The 17,754-nt window shown below is 34.6% G+C and overlaps 1 protein-coding gene across 8 annotated transcripts in view; it reads right to left on the reverse strand.

Annotated features, from left to right (window-relative positions):
• Positions 1-17,754, reverse strand: part of LOC120424784 (calcium-binding protein E63-1) — a 173,856-nt gene that overhangs the window by 41,477 nt on the left and 114,625 nt on the right. For all 8 annotated transcript variants that reach the window (XM_039588986.2, XM_039588987.2, XM_039588990.2 and 5 more), the window contains one exon: positions 1,338-1,481. In XM_039588986.2, the coding sequence (XP_039444920.1) occupies positions 1,338-1,481 (144 nt within the window). The remainder of the gene's footprint in view (positions 1-1,337; positions 1,482-17,754) is intronic.

Here is a 17,754-nt window from a genome sequence, read left to right on the forward strand (position 1 = left end):
ATGTTTTCTTAGTTTCACCCAAGCAACCCACAATTTTTTAATGTCGATATCTCAGCAACTAATGATCCAATTTACAATGTTAAAACATGAAACATTCGTGAAATTTTTCGATCTTTTCGAAAACTATATTTTCAATTTTTAAATCAAGACTAAAATTTCAAAAGGGCCAAACAATCAATATTACGCTTTTTTCAAATGTTAGTCTTGATTTTTTTTTTGTTGAAAATATTGTTTTCAAAAAGATCGGAAAATTTCACGAATGTTTCATATTTTAACATTGAAAATCGGACCATTAGTTGCTGAGATATCGACATAAGAAAATAGTGGGTGTTTGGTGAGACTTAGAAAACATAAATTTTCCTGTTTTTAAATCTTTGCATGAACTTAGGGTCGTATCAACAAAGGTCAAAAATCCAAAATATAAAGAATTTTCTCAGCTTTTCAAAAATATTTTTTTCAAAAGTAAGCAAACATGTGCACTAATTAAAAAAAATGAAAAACTGCGACTATTTTCAAAAAAGTCACCTAAAAATGGCTTTTACTTGAAAACGGTGCACTTTATCAAAATTTCACTAGAATACTTTTTGATTGAAAATTTGATTTTACATCAAAAAATAAATTTTAAATGTTTTACGACCAATATTTTGATTTTTTGAAAAAAATAGTATTGATTTTAAATTCATAACACGGTCAAAGATTTTTAGCACAACCGGGAAATTTCTGAAAAGTTGGCATTTAATGTCCACTCAAACATATAAAAAATAGTGTTTTTTGCAAGTCAAGTTTTAGTGACAAAAAGTTGAATAAAAAAACTCCAAAAATTGTTTTTACCGTGTATCATATTTTTTCAGTGTTGTCCATATCCATACCTACAACTTTGCCGAAAACACCAAATCGATTAAAAAATTCCTTCAAAAGATACAGATTTTTGAATTTTTATACATTATTTTTGTATGGACAGCTGCCAAATTTGTAAGGATAATTGTATGGACAAACTAATGATGCAAAATGGCTTCTTTGGGCATACCGAAAGCACCACAAAAGTTTCAGCCGGATTAAAAAATACAAAAATTAAAATTTAAAAAAAAAGACCGACTCCGTAGAGAATTGCTCTCTAAATACTATTTTTCAAGCTTCAAATTCTTAACTCATAATCTAAATAGTCAAGTTAAAATTTGTTTGTTGACTAATTATAGCACTCATTTGAGTGCTAAAAAGTTCAACTGGTACATTTTATACTTCGTACATCTTCAAAAAGCATTCTTTCCTACAAAAGTTCAATTCCCGTCAATTAAACTTTTCTTCAAGTTTCCTTCCCATTTTTCCCCGGAACTCACCTGTTCGGCTGGCTTCCCGCAGCAGGTCGTCGATGAGCTCGTCGCGCACGTGGATGCCCAGATTCCGCAGCATAAACTGCAGCTCCTCGGGCGTCACGTGGCCATCCTGGTCCCGGTCGAGCAGGTCAAATGCCGTCCGCAGATCTGTTGAGGGGGAAATTGGAAAAAAGCAGGGGGAACTTTAGAACTTTTTGCTGACTTTGTGCTTTGTTGGGACGGAACTCGTTTTGGGGAATGTGTGAATCTATTTGCTCAAAAGTTGTCCGGATTGGTAACTGGGGTAACTATCGAGTTTTATCACTTTTGAGGAGAGGGTACAAAAAAAAAGTTTGGATAGCTTCTGGAATCTTAAAATCTGGTGGATTTTACGGACCAAACACGGATAAGTGGAAAAGCTTTTAGTCAGCTCTCGAGAGCTCAGGTCGTATTTTTTATTGATAAACCTTCGGGGCATTAGCATAAAATCCTGGCTCCGCGTGGGAGTCATTCCTCGCTGGAGTTGAATCTTTTGCAGGAAGGGAAAACATAAAAAGAAACCCCGGGATTTTCGATGGAGGTGATGCTGCCATGACGAGCAGGAAAAGAAATATCCTTATCATTGGCGCTTTCCTTCTACTTTCCATAATCTAATCTAGTGTCGAATTTGAGGCAATGCTTTTAGAGGAAATGAATTTTACTCTACTGGTGGCAGTGTTGCCAAAAAGAAATCATTTTCCACTGTGAACTTTTGCTGAAAACGTTCAACGGTCAAAGCTAGTTCACGCAGTATTTGAAGTCACAGAAAACAATTTAGTTGATTAATTGCTGCTAATTATAACGACTTTGTTTTGGTAAACAAACAGCATCGGAGAGCGCCGAGAGTTCGACGCCGCCCAAAGAAGAGTCCCCTGAATGATGATGCGTCGGGGGTGGGGAAGGTGGCTTCACTTTTCGTTTGATGCTGCCCCCTTGCGTTGGCGGAGTGAATCTTTGGCACAGAGGTGTCTTTTTGGCCTTGGCGGTTTGTTTTGGATCACCACGCTCCAGCGAGTTTCTCGTTTTGACTTGGATGAGACTAAATTTAGTTTGCTAGTTGAAAGAGGGGTTGACAGCGGAAGTAAATCATGTGAAAAATATGTCATTTGCTGTGAGAGTTAATTTTGCACTGTTTGAAAATAGCACTCACACACAAAACTTCTGCTACTAAAAAATATACATTTTGGAACATGTCATTTTAAGGGAAATTTAATGTACTTTTCGAATCTACATTGACACAGAAGGGTCATTTTTTCATTCAGAACAACATTTTTCAATTTAAAATTTCGTGTTTTTTCTAACTTTGCAGGGTTATTTTTTAGAGTGTAACAATGTTCTACAAAGTTGTAGAGCAGACAATTACAAAAATTTTGATATATAGACATAAGGGGTTTGCTTACAAACATCACGAGTTATCGCGATTTTACGAAAAAATAATTTTTTAAAAAGTTGGTTGTCGTTGATCATGGCCGTTCATGGTCACCCGCGACAGACACGGACGACGAAACAAAGAGAAACGCAAAAAGTAACTTTTTCAAAATTTTTTTTCGTAAACTCGCGATAACTCGTGGTGATTTCAAGCAAACCCCTTTATGTTTATATATCATTTTTTTGTGATTGTCTGCTCTACAACTTTGTAGAACATTATTACACTCTAAAAAATAACCCTGCAAAGTTAGAAAAAAACACGAAATTTTAAAATGAAAAATTTTGTTCTAAATGAAAAATGACGAAAAGTACATTAAATATATCTTAAAATTACATGTTTCAATTTTTTTTACAGTCATGTAACGGAAAATGGCAGCCGTCAAGAGATATAAAAAAACGGACCTCGGATTCGTGATTAGGGACAAAAGTTACCCCTTAGGATAAAGTTTCACGAAAATCGAAGAGGGGTCGGAGCAACTTTTCCCGATTTCGTGTGAGTTGGTAGAGGGGTGTAATTATGTATTAAGTAAATATATAGAGAAAATTAAACAAATTCTGCACTGACAGTTAAATTAACTCAAATATACATCCCTTCAAATTGTCATCGAATGTGACATGAAATTTCATTAAAAAAACATAAAAATGAATATTCATCTGTGGAAAATGTTTTTTGCATCCTCTTACCCCTCGATCATTTTTCTTTGTTATTGGTTTTTGATTTTTAAAGTTTTTGTCTCCCCCCTTCATAATTTTTGAATTCCAAAACAAAATTGATTTTCATTGAAATTTGTTGTAAAAGCAATTGGAAACTATTTAGAATAAATGGTATAATTTTTATTTTTGTGTTTTTGATTAAATAATGCACTTTTAGGATTTTTACAAAAAAAAAAATACCACAGATCGAAAAAGGACCACAGACCTTAGATTTTTTTTCAAAAATTCATAGATACTATTTAGCTTAATTTTTTTTTTAAAATTCATGCAATTTATTTATATTTTGAACAACAGCATAACTGTAACAATGTAAAAACATTGTGGAATAATCTTTGCAAAAACATTTTGAAAATTAGGTTTGAAATTTAAAATTTAGTTTTTTTGCTCACCTTTTCTTCTGACCTTGACGAAAGCTAAAATGTAGTAGCCTACATGTTATTTTTAATATAATCATGTTTGAAAAAAAAAAACGGAAAAAGTTACAGTAGTATTACATACATTAGGGAAAATATACCCTTTCTCGGCTCATTTCTATTATCGGCTTATCAGATCTTTGTCTTACAGGTTCCATAATTTTTTTTCGACTAGTTATTTCAAAGTAAAAAATAACATAAAAGTGAGCAAGCAACTCTCCATTGTTGATGTATCTGAAAATGTAGTTTGAATAGTGGAAAACTGCAAACGTGATGAGAATAGGTGAAAGGCTTAGTGTGACGAAAATGGGTATATTTCCCATTGTTTAAAAAAATCTCACAGAAAAATTTAAGAAACAAGGATTTTTTTTACCAGATTTTTTTTTGATTGATTAGAAATACAATCTCGTAAATCCAAGTTCAATTCAGTTGTTTATTATTTGTACTTATCAGAATACAGAAGATATAACTTGTTTACATTTTTTTACATGTGCATCAAAGGATATTTTTAAAGTATGAAAAGGGTTAACGGAAGCAGGAAAAAAAACTAGCAAAAACTTACTGTTATTGCATAAGAAAGACATAGTTAAGCAAAACTTATACCTTAGAAATGTTTCAGATATAAAAAAAATAAGTAGAAAGAATTCAACATTCTTTGAAATTTGTTGGAATGATGATTTTATCTTCTAAATAAAAGAAACAATAATAAATTGTTTAGGAAGAATATTATTATTATTAGTTTTATTAAAGACAATTTACCATTGCGTTTTGAAAAAATATACAAATATTACAAATCATAAAAATAGGATTAAATTGTGACTATTCCTAATATATAATTTAAAGTATTGCTAATTTTTCTTGTGTTTTTTCTCATTTCTTAATTTCGAACTTTTGTCTATTTGACCTGCTGTCCTTTCGAACTTATGTCTTACGACCTTTTGGAATTCGACCTTTTGTCCTCTCGACCTAATGTCTTTCGACATTTCGTCTTAAATCCGATTCGGTCAACGCAGTAATGACCCAATTTTTGAACCTGTGTTCTGTTTTATTTTAATAAATTCGAAAATATCCAATTGTGGGCTCATACCAACAATTTGAAATTTTACAGATTTGAATGTGCGTATCTCCTTAAAAAGTTAACTCTTGGAATAAAATTTCACCATAAAATTGTCATTTCAACCGAAATCTAAATAATTTTCCCCATAAAGGTCGTCAAACAGCAGTGCAAGATAACATTCAAAATCCTCGACCTTATCAGCCGCCAGCAAACCTCTCAATCTCCGACACACGTACCCACCATAAATAACGCAATTTTACTTCCCATTTCAGAATGGAATATGTATGCAACAGCGAGACAGAGAGAGCGATGAGCTGATGCTGAGTGGGAAATAAAAAGAAACAGTCCCACAAGGACCCTCCAAGGATTTCCCAGAAGCAGTCAGTGAGACGGTTTGTCCTCGCCGAAGGACTTCTTTTTTTTAACGGAGTGAAAATGACGTTTCGCTGGATTTTATTTCATCATTTCACCGCCCCAAAAACGCACACACACACATGTGAGCAAAGCACTGAGGTTCAACGCGCGCGCCACTCAATGAAACCACTTTTGAGGGTGACGATGGCACGTGTAGGGGGAGCTCCCACGTGGCAGTGCGAAGACTTATCAAATATTTATGCGACGTACACAAAATGGGTGTGTGTGTGTTTTTGGAATTCTCACACTTCGCCCAAAAGCAACAGAGAGCTTTTTATGCTAATGCAAAATGGCCATCACTGTGTGTGTGTGTGTCTCTCTGTTTTTGTATGCGTGCAAATAATATGTGAAATGCTCATAAGTTTTGCATTTACCTTGAGGCAAATGATCATTTTCCTTATTGGGTACTTCGGGGAAAGTGAGCTGAATGGATGAGCAGTTTCGTTTGGATTTACTTTTATTGGTGTTCGCTGTAAATTTGGTATAGGGAAATCTTAGTAAGGTTGCTTAAATTTGATTTTGAATGCAATGTTTTCCCTTTTTCAATTGAACCCGATTTCTTCAAGTGAAGTGAACTTATTTAAGGAAAATATTGCATCGAAAAATCCTAGAAATTGTATAAAACAAAAACAAATAATATGTTTTTTTTGTATTTCAATGATTTGCCTTCGGAATTAGAATTCCTAATGTCGTAATATTCTATTCATATTGAGTGTTTGTCTCTCCCTCCAAGGCAGCTTTTCTCTAAAAAGCTATGGACAAAAAATAATTATTTCCAAAAATTGTATTAGAAAACCCCAAAAAAACGATGTCATGATATGTTCTAAGGTTTTTTTGTATCTTTAATCTTATGGAAAATATAAAGCTCTTTATTTTTTCAAATTTCAAACTTTATATCGGATCAAAAATTTGATTTGACAACTTTCGTTTACTTCATAATTCAGTTACTTAAGCTTGAAATTTGAAACTAATTGTTTTGCCCTCTAATTTGACTTGTGTTGAATTCTTCATTTATTTACGGCATGTCTAACCAAGCCAGAAAATTCCAAAAACAATTTTGTGAATCGTTTCAAAATTTTGTTTTAGCACTGATGCTAATTAATTTTACTACATTTCCGAAAGAAAAAAAAACAGTTTCATTTTTTCTTCACAAAAATAACAGTGTTAGAATCGCAGTTTTGTAATTCCGATTTGAAAATACTTACTTTTCCTGCCATTCCTGTCTCTAACTCATTTTAGGAAAGTTAAAACACACTTGTATTAAAATGTAATGCTTTCGACACTGTTTTGGTTTTTCAGTTGTTCAAATTCACGGACGCCAAACTTAAGCGAGGAAACAAACGTTTCACAGAAAAGTCTTATTCAAAAGTGTTTTTTTTAATTTCTAAAAGTGATGAATGCAACTCGCTGCAAAACTCGATTTTTCAGCACTTGTCTTATTTATCCAACTCGGCAGATTCCGAAAACACCCTTTATATGGGATTTTAAGTAAAACTTCCATGTGTTTAGCCAATTCATCATTTAAATTAAAATGATATTGAAAAGTAATACATTTCAATACAAGTGCTAAAATGTCAAACTTCATAGAATCTATTTGAGTGCTGAAAAGTAAAAATTTTCAGCCCTTGTATCGAAAGGTATTACTTTTCGATTCTGCTATTTTTGATGAAGGAAAATAGGCCGTTTTGACAATTCAAGAATGACTTCTGTAATTTTTCACAAGATAGCAAAAAACTGATATTTATTCTATATTTATATATTTTATATTTATTGACTTGAAATTTTAGATGTTGATGAGGAGACCTAGATAGAATTAATGACATCACAAATATTTCTTCATTATTTTTTTGTTCTAAAAATTACCTTTAAGTGCTCGCATTTTCGTTCGCGTTCTTGCTCTCGCCGCGAGCGCTCGCGAGCGCCTCGTACTAGCCTCGTACTAATACGTTTAACTTCTCGCGAACGGGCAATTCTGGCTCGCGAGAAAACCCGTTCGTGAGTGGAGGAGAGCACGGGCAATCGGTGAGTTTCTCTCGGCAGCTCGAGACTCGCGGCAATAACTCGAGAGAGGGGAATTTTTCTAGCGAGAGCGCGAGAATACCAACACTGCTTTGTGGTGCTTTGCACATGTTTTTATTTGTTTTAAAATTATGCTTCAACCTGATACGGTTCGTTTTCGATGGCAATTAAAAATTAAAACAAAAAGAATGTCAAAAAGTTTGTGAATTCATGAATTTATTATTTAACCAATTCTTAGATCAGTTTCTGTTCTCTTGTATTATTCCCAATTTTTTGCAAAAAAAAATAACTGAATTTAATCAACAAGTGAGAAACGATCGTTGAAAATGTTTACTTAGGATTTACAACTTATGCATAAAGTTGTTCAATTAAAGAATAAATTTTTTTTTTAGAGGAGACATCGATAGTAATTTTAAACATCTTAAAAATAAATCTTCAAACTTTTAAATGGTACCCGGGCAGACGGTAATAACAAAATTCATGTCATTTCAATGACAAAAACTGTTAAAATAACAAAAAGTGTTATGAAATCTTCTTGAAAAAACCATTTTTGCAGAAGGGTTTATGTTTAGTTTATGTTATCATAACATAATTTGATATTGGTCTGATATTAATTGAAAAACTAAAACAACTTTGGAATTATATTTTTTGTTATGGCAGAATACCTCCAACTGTTATTGGGATGATCGGATCAGTTGTTCAAATAACAAAGATTTGTCCGAAGAACAACTAAAAAAAAACAACGAATAACAAATCTTGTTATAAATAACATAAAATTTTATTGGCCTAGTATTTTCAAATATCATATAATGTTATTCCCAAGTTATTTCGGTCTGCTCGGGTATCAGATTTTTGTTACCTGTTAAAAAGATATTTTCATATTTACATTGCATTTTTCATCCATTAATTTAATTGATTTTAAACAAGAAAAAATATCTAGTGTAAATAGTCGTATGTTTGCCAGGTCGTATAATTTGTTGATTTTCATAATTTTGACAATACTTTTTTGCAATACTTTTGAGCTTGCTCACTTCCCATTAATCTGTTTATTACTTGATTTCAGTTGAAAACGTTTAAGAGAGAATCTAGAATTTTTTTTGAAAAGGTCCTATAAACTATTGTCTTTCATATGTTTATATGACCAATTAAAAAAAACTCTAGGAATGTCAAAGTACTGATGAGTCAACGTTAGGTACCCGATGTGATAACATGCTGCTGGCTTGTTTATCCCACAGAACTTAATAATCTCCAAATAAAACCCAAAACTTCTTTTCGTTCCTGTTACTAAATTGCGTAAAAAATGATTGCTTTTTAACATCAAATATTCTCAACCTCCTAGACAGGTACTCAGACGAAGCCCGCCTCAAGCCATTCAACAATTTCCAATAACTCAACGATTTTCCTCTAGAGATGATGATGATGATGTGTAAACGATGTGTCGAGAGTCCAGAACTTCACAGGAAAAAGAGAGAAAAAGAAGACCCAATGCCTGTAGCTAGCAAACACAAAGATTCCGCACAAGATAAATCACTTTCGGACACCACCTATGTGGTTGTTGTTCCTGCCAGAGTGGACGGCCAAAGGGTCGGAAAACATGGCTGGTTTTCCTTCGATGATGGGCTTTTCATTTCGTATCTTCCGATCGACCTCTTCATTTCTACTTTTTCTCCAACGGAGGGGGACGGTGAAGGACGACCGGAAATTGGTGAAACGAGGCTATGGCACTGCTGACACTGTTACAAAATAAAGTTGGAAAATTATTAAAAATGTATTAAAGCTTTGATTTTCAATTCAATTCAATTGTGTTTGTCTGCTCCGGGATGTTACATTTGCAATTCAGAGATTTGGAGAACCTTTCAGCTGAGATCAATTCATAAGCCTTTGCAGGGAGGATACATATTTCTACGTTTTTAGATTTTGCTAAATAAATTTTGGAAAATAAGTTTTGAGAAAAAACCCTAGAAAGCTTTGATTTTGATTTCAATGTAAATTAGAAAAAATCTGAAGAATGAACTTGAAAATTGAATTTATTGCTATGATGAACGAACGAAAACGTATGTGGAGATTGTAATGAAGGGTGTGCTGATCAGACCAGGAAGCTACCAGCATGTTCCTTCTGAAATTTATGATGAAGGTTTTCTCTGGAGCACCCATTAAAATTGAAAGGAGATTCAATCGAGAAGGACTATACTTCCAATAAACATCATCAGGTTGCTGATGGGTTAAACTTTACGTTTTACCAAAATTCAGAATCGCCTGAAAAATGCAGTGTCATTTTTAAACATCTCTCAGTGCTTTCAGAACGCAATAAGTTTAATAAGAAGGCAACATACTATACACCATCTGAATTTTATTAAAGTACGTATACTTTCAGACAGAGTTGCAATATTTTCTGTTTATTTTTATTATTAAATTTTGAGTCCCATAGCTAAGGTATGAAAAACAATTACATTGTTTAATTTTGTTTCCAAACTTTTCAAAATTATTTAAACGAATCTGTTCTCACCCATAACTCGATACAGAAAAGGTCGAATCCCAACGTAATAAATCACCAAAGCACCTGACCCAACTTTCCACAACAATATCCCAACCGTCCCGGAACCGTTAGACTGCTAATTTGTCCCTGGAAAGAGCCGAGCTTTGTCCTCGCGGATCCCGGACGCCCCGGCATCAACCCGAATGACAAATTTGTTTTTAAACGTGCAGTCCCCATCAACGCGGCGGTGGCAACTTCTCCTTCAACGTGACCTTTGAAGTTTCCTGTCAGTCGTTACAAGTTCCGCAGTTTGGCCCCAAAAGTTCCTCAAAGTGGGTGGAGGAAAATTGCCATCACGTGAGAGAGCGCGAGCGGGATGGGAACTTTGCATGTCTAGCGTCGATTTTCCTCGCGTGCCAAAAGCTACTATCGCGAATGACGACGGGGGTGGTGCGAATCGGGGGGTTTCCCCTAGCCTACGCCCCATAATGTATAGTGAGGTATGTGTTTGAGTAATAGTTGTAGCAGTTAGTGGCTACGCCAATGCGTGGAGGTGTCCAAAAATGCAAATCTTGTAAAAATATCAATTAAATTATTTAATTTAATGATATTTTAAATCAATAGTTCGAAATTTATATTTCAAATATCGGCTTGTCGCTATAAAAAAACAGCATCCTCAAATTTCGGAACACCCCTTCCCACGTGTTCGTGTGCTACGGTTAACCAATCTTTTCAATCTCGACATTGCCGTAGCTGCGTGGGTGGTGCCCCCCTCCCGACGCTGAGACAGGATTCCTGTCTGCTGGCCTGGCGCTTTCCATTCCTTCCCCCTACTCGCTGGAATCTACCGGAATTTCTCGGCCCCCGTAAGGCCCCCACGCAATCTACGATATTAATTTGATTTTCATAATTTTTGCTTCTTTAATGTTGCGCTCTCTGCCTTTTTTGCTTTCGTTTTTCTGTCGTTTTATGTGTTTAAATATAGCGCTGTTTTTAAACACTGTTTATTTTTTTATTGAATAATTGAGCTGACATTCAAAATTGAGTCAAATTTCTTTTTTAAATCACACTAGTGTTTGTTTTGATGGGGTCACATTTGGTTATGACTAATCAAGTAACTATCATGAGTTTTTACAAATAATCTGTGTATTATTTTACTGGAAAATGTGCTATTTATGAACATAAATGATGAATACTTATTACTGAAAAATTTGATACAAAATCTGCAACACAAAATAAAAATAAAAAATTCAATAATTTCTAAATTTCTTGGCGGAAGTAACAAGAATATAAATAAATGATTTCAACTCAGTTTGAAGAGATTTATAAATCTTGATTTGTTTCAACCGAATGTTATACTCAATCGAAAACAAATATAATGTAATATTTGTAGCTACTCATACCAGAACAACAAAAACTACTACATCTCTACACCGCAAAAAAAAAGTAGTAATCCAGCTGCGTGTAAAAGGCCTGTATGTAACATAAATTTTGCATTATTAAATGAAATTTTATGTAATATTACACCCTGAAATATGTAGCTCATCCTAGAGCCGTTCAGTATGGGAAACCAACTCCGGAATTCCAAGCTCATAAATGCGTTTATCCTAACTTCTATTTATCGGTCTGATAGCCGAGCGAGTTAAGGCGCCAGTCCTTACTGTTGGTGCTGGGTTTAAATCACGTCGGTTGCAACCACTATTTTGATTGCTGAAAAACTGTATATGTTCAGTGTGCACGCATTGCATGCGATTTCACTAACGATTTATTTTTGCTGAGTAGAGTCAGAAAATGTTATGAATGCAAATAAAAAAGGGATACTGTAAATTATCCTATTAAAAAATAATGATATCTCTATTGATTTATTTGTCTCACGCTAAGCTTTATTTTTTAGAAGGTTTTCGATGTTAATCACACATAAAAGGATGTAAAGATGTAAAATTTTCAAAATACAAACTCGGTCAGTATTCCTCGATGAAATATTATAATGATTTTTGTGCTTGCACGTAAGTCAAATAACTCATTTTTCTAAATTTAAACACCCAAAATTCAGAGCCGAGAGAATAGTTCCCTCAACATTTATTGAGAGCTCAGTGCCAAAATCGAAAGAATAATGCTACCAACTCACACCATCATAACAAATGTGTTCATTCGTTAATTGAAAAAAAAAAAAAAATCTCCAACAAGTGTAATACATTGACATCTGACAACCCCTTGTTCACCAAGCTGTGGTGGCGGAGGCAGTTAAGGCTGTCAAAGGTCTCTTGTTCGATTTACGTAGTTGACATCTTTGTTTTTTTTTTGACGGGTGAACTTTTTTTTGCAGATGAACCTCGAGATGAACCTAGAGGGGGCTGAAGCCCCCCCCCTCCACATTTTTGGAAGACATATGAGAGAGAGGGAAAGAGAAGAAAAGAAGAAAAGAAGAAGAAAATTTCTCCTTCCAGCCCCCCCCCCCCCCCCACCGAACCAAAATCATTCAGAAGTTACCATGAAATTCAAAATAAGCACATTCAAAATAGAGCAATTCTCTACGAAATCGGTATTTTTTCTTCAATTTTAATTTATGTATTTTTTAATCCGACTGAAACATTTTTGGTGCCTTCGGTATGCCCAAAGAAGCCATTTGGCATCATTAGTTTGTCCATATAATTTTCCATACAAGTTTGGCAGCTGTCCATACAAAAATGATGTATAAAAATTCAAAAATCTGTATCTTTTGAAGGATTTTTTTGATCGTTTTGGTGTCTTCGGCAAAGCTGTAGGTATGGATACGGACTACACTGGAAAAAAATGATACAGGGTAAAAAAATTGGTGATTTTTTTATTTAACTTTTTATCACTAAAACTTGATTTGCAAAAAAACACTATTTTTAATTTTTTTTTATTTTTTGATATGTTTTAGAGGACATAAAATACCAAAAAACGAAGTTGACTTTATAGCTGTCGGCCACCATTGCTAGTACCAACCACTAGTGTCTTCCTTTTTATCTACAAGGACTTCGCCGCCCTGGGCTCCTAAGTGTATGAAAGTATGGCACGGAGCGACGGCGCCGAATACCCATATTTACACAAAGAATTTTAGAGCGCCCGCCGCGGGATTCGAACCGGCGACCTCTGGATTGTGAGTCCAGTGCGCGGTCCGATTGATCCACACGGGCGGGACCAACTTTTCAGAAATTTCCAGGTTGTGCAAAAAATCATTGAGCGAGTTATGATTTTTGAATCAATACTAATTTTTTCAAAAAATCGAAATTTCGGTCGCAAAAATTTTTCAACTTAATTTTTCGATGTAAAATCAAATTTGCAATCAAAAAGTACTTTAGTAAAATTTTGATAAAGTGCACCGTTTTCAAGTTAAATCCATATTTAGGTGATTTTTTTGAAAATAGTCGCAGTTTTTCATTTTTTTTAAATAAGTGCACATGTTTGCACACTTTTGAAAAAAATATTTTTGAAAAGCTGAGAAAATTCTCTAATGCACTAATTTTAAAAATGAAAAACTGCGACTATTTTCAAAAAAGTCACCCAAATATGGATTTAACTTGAAAACGGTGCACTTTATCAAAATTTGACTAAAGTACTTTATGATTGCAAATTTGATTTTTCATCGAAAAATGAAGTTGACAAATTTTTGCGACCAATATTTCGATTTTTTTTAATCAGTATTGATTCAAAAATTCATAACTCGCTCAAAGATTTTTTGCACAACCTAGAAATTTCTGAAAAGTTGGCATTTGATGTCCTCTAAAACATATAAAAAAAAAATGTTTTTTTGCAAATCAAGTTTAAGTGATAAAAAGTTAAATAAATAATAACCAAATTTTTTTAATCGTGTATCATTTTTTTCCAGTGTAGTCCGTATCCATACCTTCAACTTTGCCGAAGACACCAAATCGATCAAAAAAATCCTTCAAAAGATACAGATTTTTGAATTTTCATACATCATTTTTGTATGGACAGTAGCGTGGTTCACGTTTCTATGAAAAAGACAAAAGTTGTTATTTTGTCTTGCATCAACCGGAATTTCGTTCTTTTATGTCCCCAGAAGCACTCCTGAAAATTTGAGCCCATTTGGTAAGGTCTAGGAGCTCCAGTTTTAATTTGAAATTTATATGGGATTTTGATTTATTTTCCATGGGAAACTATCTTTTTTTACATTGTATTAGGATTTTTTTTTATAAATCGATGAAATGACTTGATTCTTATAGTAGGAGATAGGTTTTGAACTGGGGAACAACTTTGTAGAACATACCAACATGCTAGGAAGTGACCCTTTAAAGATACAGATACTTTTAGATGGTGGCTGGCCCCTTCAAAAGCCACCATGTAAAAGTATCTGTATCTTTAAAGGGTCACTTCCTAGCATGTTGGTATGTTCTACAAAGTTGTTCCCCAGTTCAAAACCTATCTCCTACTATAAGAATCAAGTCATTTCATCGATTTATAAAAAAAAATCCTAATACAATGTAAAAAAAGATAGTTTCCCATGGAAAATAAATCAAAATCCCATATAAATTTCAAATTAAAACTGGAGCTCCTAGACCTTACCAAATGGGCTCAAATTTTCAGGAGTGCTTCTGGGGACATAAAAGAACGAAATTCCGGTTGATGCAAGACAAAATAACAACTTTTGTCTTTTTCATAGAAACGTGAACCACGCTAATGGACAGTTGCCAAATTTGTATGGAAAATTATATGGACAAACTTATGATGCAAAATGGATTCTTTGGGCATTCCAAAGGCACCAAAAAACGTTTCAGTCGGATAAAAAAAAAAAAAATCGAATGACTGAAATCCTAGAGAACTGCGCAATGGTGTTACTACCTCAAAAAAAAGAAGGGGGGGGGGGGGGGCATTTTTCAATCAGAACAAATTTGTTCATTTTAAAATTTGGTGTTTTTTTTTCTAATTTTGCAGAGTATTTTTTGAGTATAACAATGTTCTACAAAGTTGTAGAGCAGACAATTTCAAAAAAAATGATATATAAACTAGGATGTAACAAAAATGACTTTTTGGTGGGCATTCAAGGGTTTGTTGCAGTGGGCATACTAAGCCCAAATCCAAAATATGAGTTTGATTGGACGTAACAGGAGCTGGCGCATTGCATTTGAATTTTAAATGAGATTTAACCCGTGAAAAAAGATTTTTTTTTTCAAAAAAGTCACTTTTTGAGGTATTTTGGTCACTGAAGCGTTTATTTTCAACATCATTGGCGTGTAGGTCATATCCTTGCGCATCTTTTGCTACATATAACATTGAAATTTGGAGCACCCTGGAGCTCCGTACAGACCTTCAAAGTTTGGCATTTTTTCGAAAAATCGGCCCCGGCAAAAAAGATATGCGTCGCGCCTCGCGACGCCCGAGACGCCATTTGATTTTGCTGGGGTCAATTTTTCGCAAATATAAGCAAAGTTACAAAATACACGGAATTTTAAAATGAATAATTTTGTTCTAATTGAAAAAATGACCCTTCTGGGTCAATGTAGATTTGAAAAGTACATTAAATTTCCCTCAAAATGACATGTTCCAATTTTTTACATTTGAGTAACGTAAAATGGCAGAGTTTTAAAAGCTTTTTAAGTGTTTTTATCGATGAAAAATACGTTTTTTTCGGAATTATGAGTACGCCAACAAATCGGGCGTCCAATTTTACATAAAAGTCCCTTTGACATCCAATTTCTATCTCATCACCGTTTCAGGCAGCAAATTATTAAAAAACACCTCTTTTTCGCATGTTCAAAAATGGAAGGGGTCGTACCACCTCTCCGTCACGAGTTATCAAAAAACGGACCTCAAATTCGTTACCCCTTAGGACAAAGTTTCACGCAAATCGAAGAGGGGTCGGGGCAACTTTTCCCGATTTCGTATGAGTTGGTAGAGAATTACCCATCTGTGTTCCCAAAATTTAAAAAAAAGAAATGAAGTTAGCGTAATACAATGTATTCCAAATAGTTTTCAACCGACTTTATAAAAAAAAATCTTTGAAATGTTCAATTGTTAAGCAGTATTTTCTTAGATTCCGGATTTTATGGAAAAAAGTTGAATGGTTTGAAATGGGGAGGGCTATTTTGCTGTTTTATCACAAATAATATAACAATTTCAGAGCATAAGATCTCAAAAAATGTAGCACCAGTGAATATAAAAAATCTTTATTTTATTAGAAAATAAATGCTTGCTCATAAAAAGTACTGTTAAATATGACAATTATTGCTTACAAATTGATTATATCCGTTGCCACGTGTTTCATCCTCTCACCTCACTTTTAATGTTCATCACGTGGCAGAATCTCACTCCACCACAAAATTCTGGTTTCCCCCAAGTGAAGCATGATCCGAATCAGGTATATACCCTTGGGGCTGCTGATGCGATTTCATTTTTTCGTGTTGATGAATAAAATATTTTATTTGTTGCTTGTTTTGTGTCGGTCAGAAAAAAAAACAGAACGCTGGGTTGTCACATGGCAGATACCACCCCACCCCCTTCTCGGTTTGGTCCCACAATTTTCCTCGGTTCGGTTTAAAGTGACATTTTGGTGTTTGGTTTTTTCCCTCGAGCGCCGCCGGGAAACATAAGGGCGGGGTGACATTGAAAATTATTTATTACGTGTCAGTCGGGTTACAATATCCGTGCGGAGGATTATTTATGAGGTTTTTGGTTTTGGCGCGCGCGTGCTCGCTAGGAAATGCAAACAAAACCACCCCTTTTCGGAAGACAACTGACACACAGCTTGAGGTGGAAGATTCGAGAAGTTTTGGGTAAACAACAAATGAATGTTTATTTTTTTGCATAAAGCATAAAATGAAATATCTAAACCTTAATTATCTTTATGAATTTTTGCAGCTTCTTGTCTCGATGTATTCGAGGATATTTTTTCAATAATAAATAGTCAATTTTCTTTAGTTTAAAACTTCTTCAATAAGATGCCTTTCCAGATATTTCTTTCCAAGTTCCCCTCAATCGATCCAAGTTCAGCGGATCTGCACTCGAATGTTTGCACAACTTCCAGCTTAATTGAATTCAGTCCAGCTCAAAAGTTTATTCGCGTCGCCACCAGAACTCCCTCGCACACTTTATTTTCCTCGACCTTTCAAAGTTCAACTTATTAGAAAGCAAAAGTTTTCTGCGATACTCTCTGCGAACCATAAAAACGAAGTTCGACACACTATTTTTCATCGAACAGCATTAATCACAACTTTGCTCGTTATGAAGTGAGTCCCGGGAGTGCCCCGGCTTCATGCAGTTTCTAGGAATTTCCGGCCGAGCCAGGCTGCTTCTCGTTATGGCTGGCCGGAAAAGCCAAAACGTGACCAAGTTCGCCCACCCCACCGATGCGATGGTGGTTTGTGGCACGAGGAAGAATTTTATGCCAGCATCCGCACTAGGGCAACTAGAAGTGTATTGAACAAGTTTTAAGATTTTTTAAGTAGAGCATGCTCGAAGAGAGATGTTTAGAGTATCTTTAATAGAAAAATCCATAAAATTAATTATTTAAAAATATGTTGCACCACCCTTACAAAAAACTCGCCTTTAAAAACTCACACAACGATTCTTGCAAATGGGGCCTTGGTAAAACATAGATCAACTTTTTTCTTTCCTCCCTTAATTGTACCAGAGCCAAGGAAACAATTCACCGGAAGTACGCATTGTTCGTGGCGAAGCCGGAAATAATTTCGCGTTGAAGTGGATGCTCGATGTTGTGTTTATTGTTTCTGTATTTGATATTGTACGAATTAATGTCGATAACTGGAGCTAATAAAAGGTCTGTTGTAGCGCTTCATATGAAAGAAGTTTCAATCTTGTCGTGCTATTTTGACACAGCCTGAAAATTGTTGAAAGTGCGACAACTGGCCAAAGGGATTTCAGGTGAGTACGCGTTTG

The sequence above is a fragment of the Culex pipiens genome, chromosome 3 (assembly GCF_016801865.2).
Source record: "Culex pipiens pallens isolate TS chromosome 3, TS_CPP_V2, whole genome shotgun sequence".
Taxonomy (NCBI): Eukaryota; Metazoa; Arthropoda; class Insecta; order Diptera; family Culicidae; genus Culex; species Culex pipiens.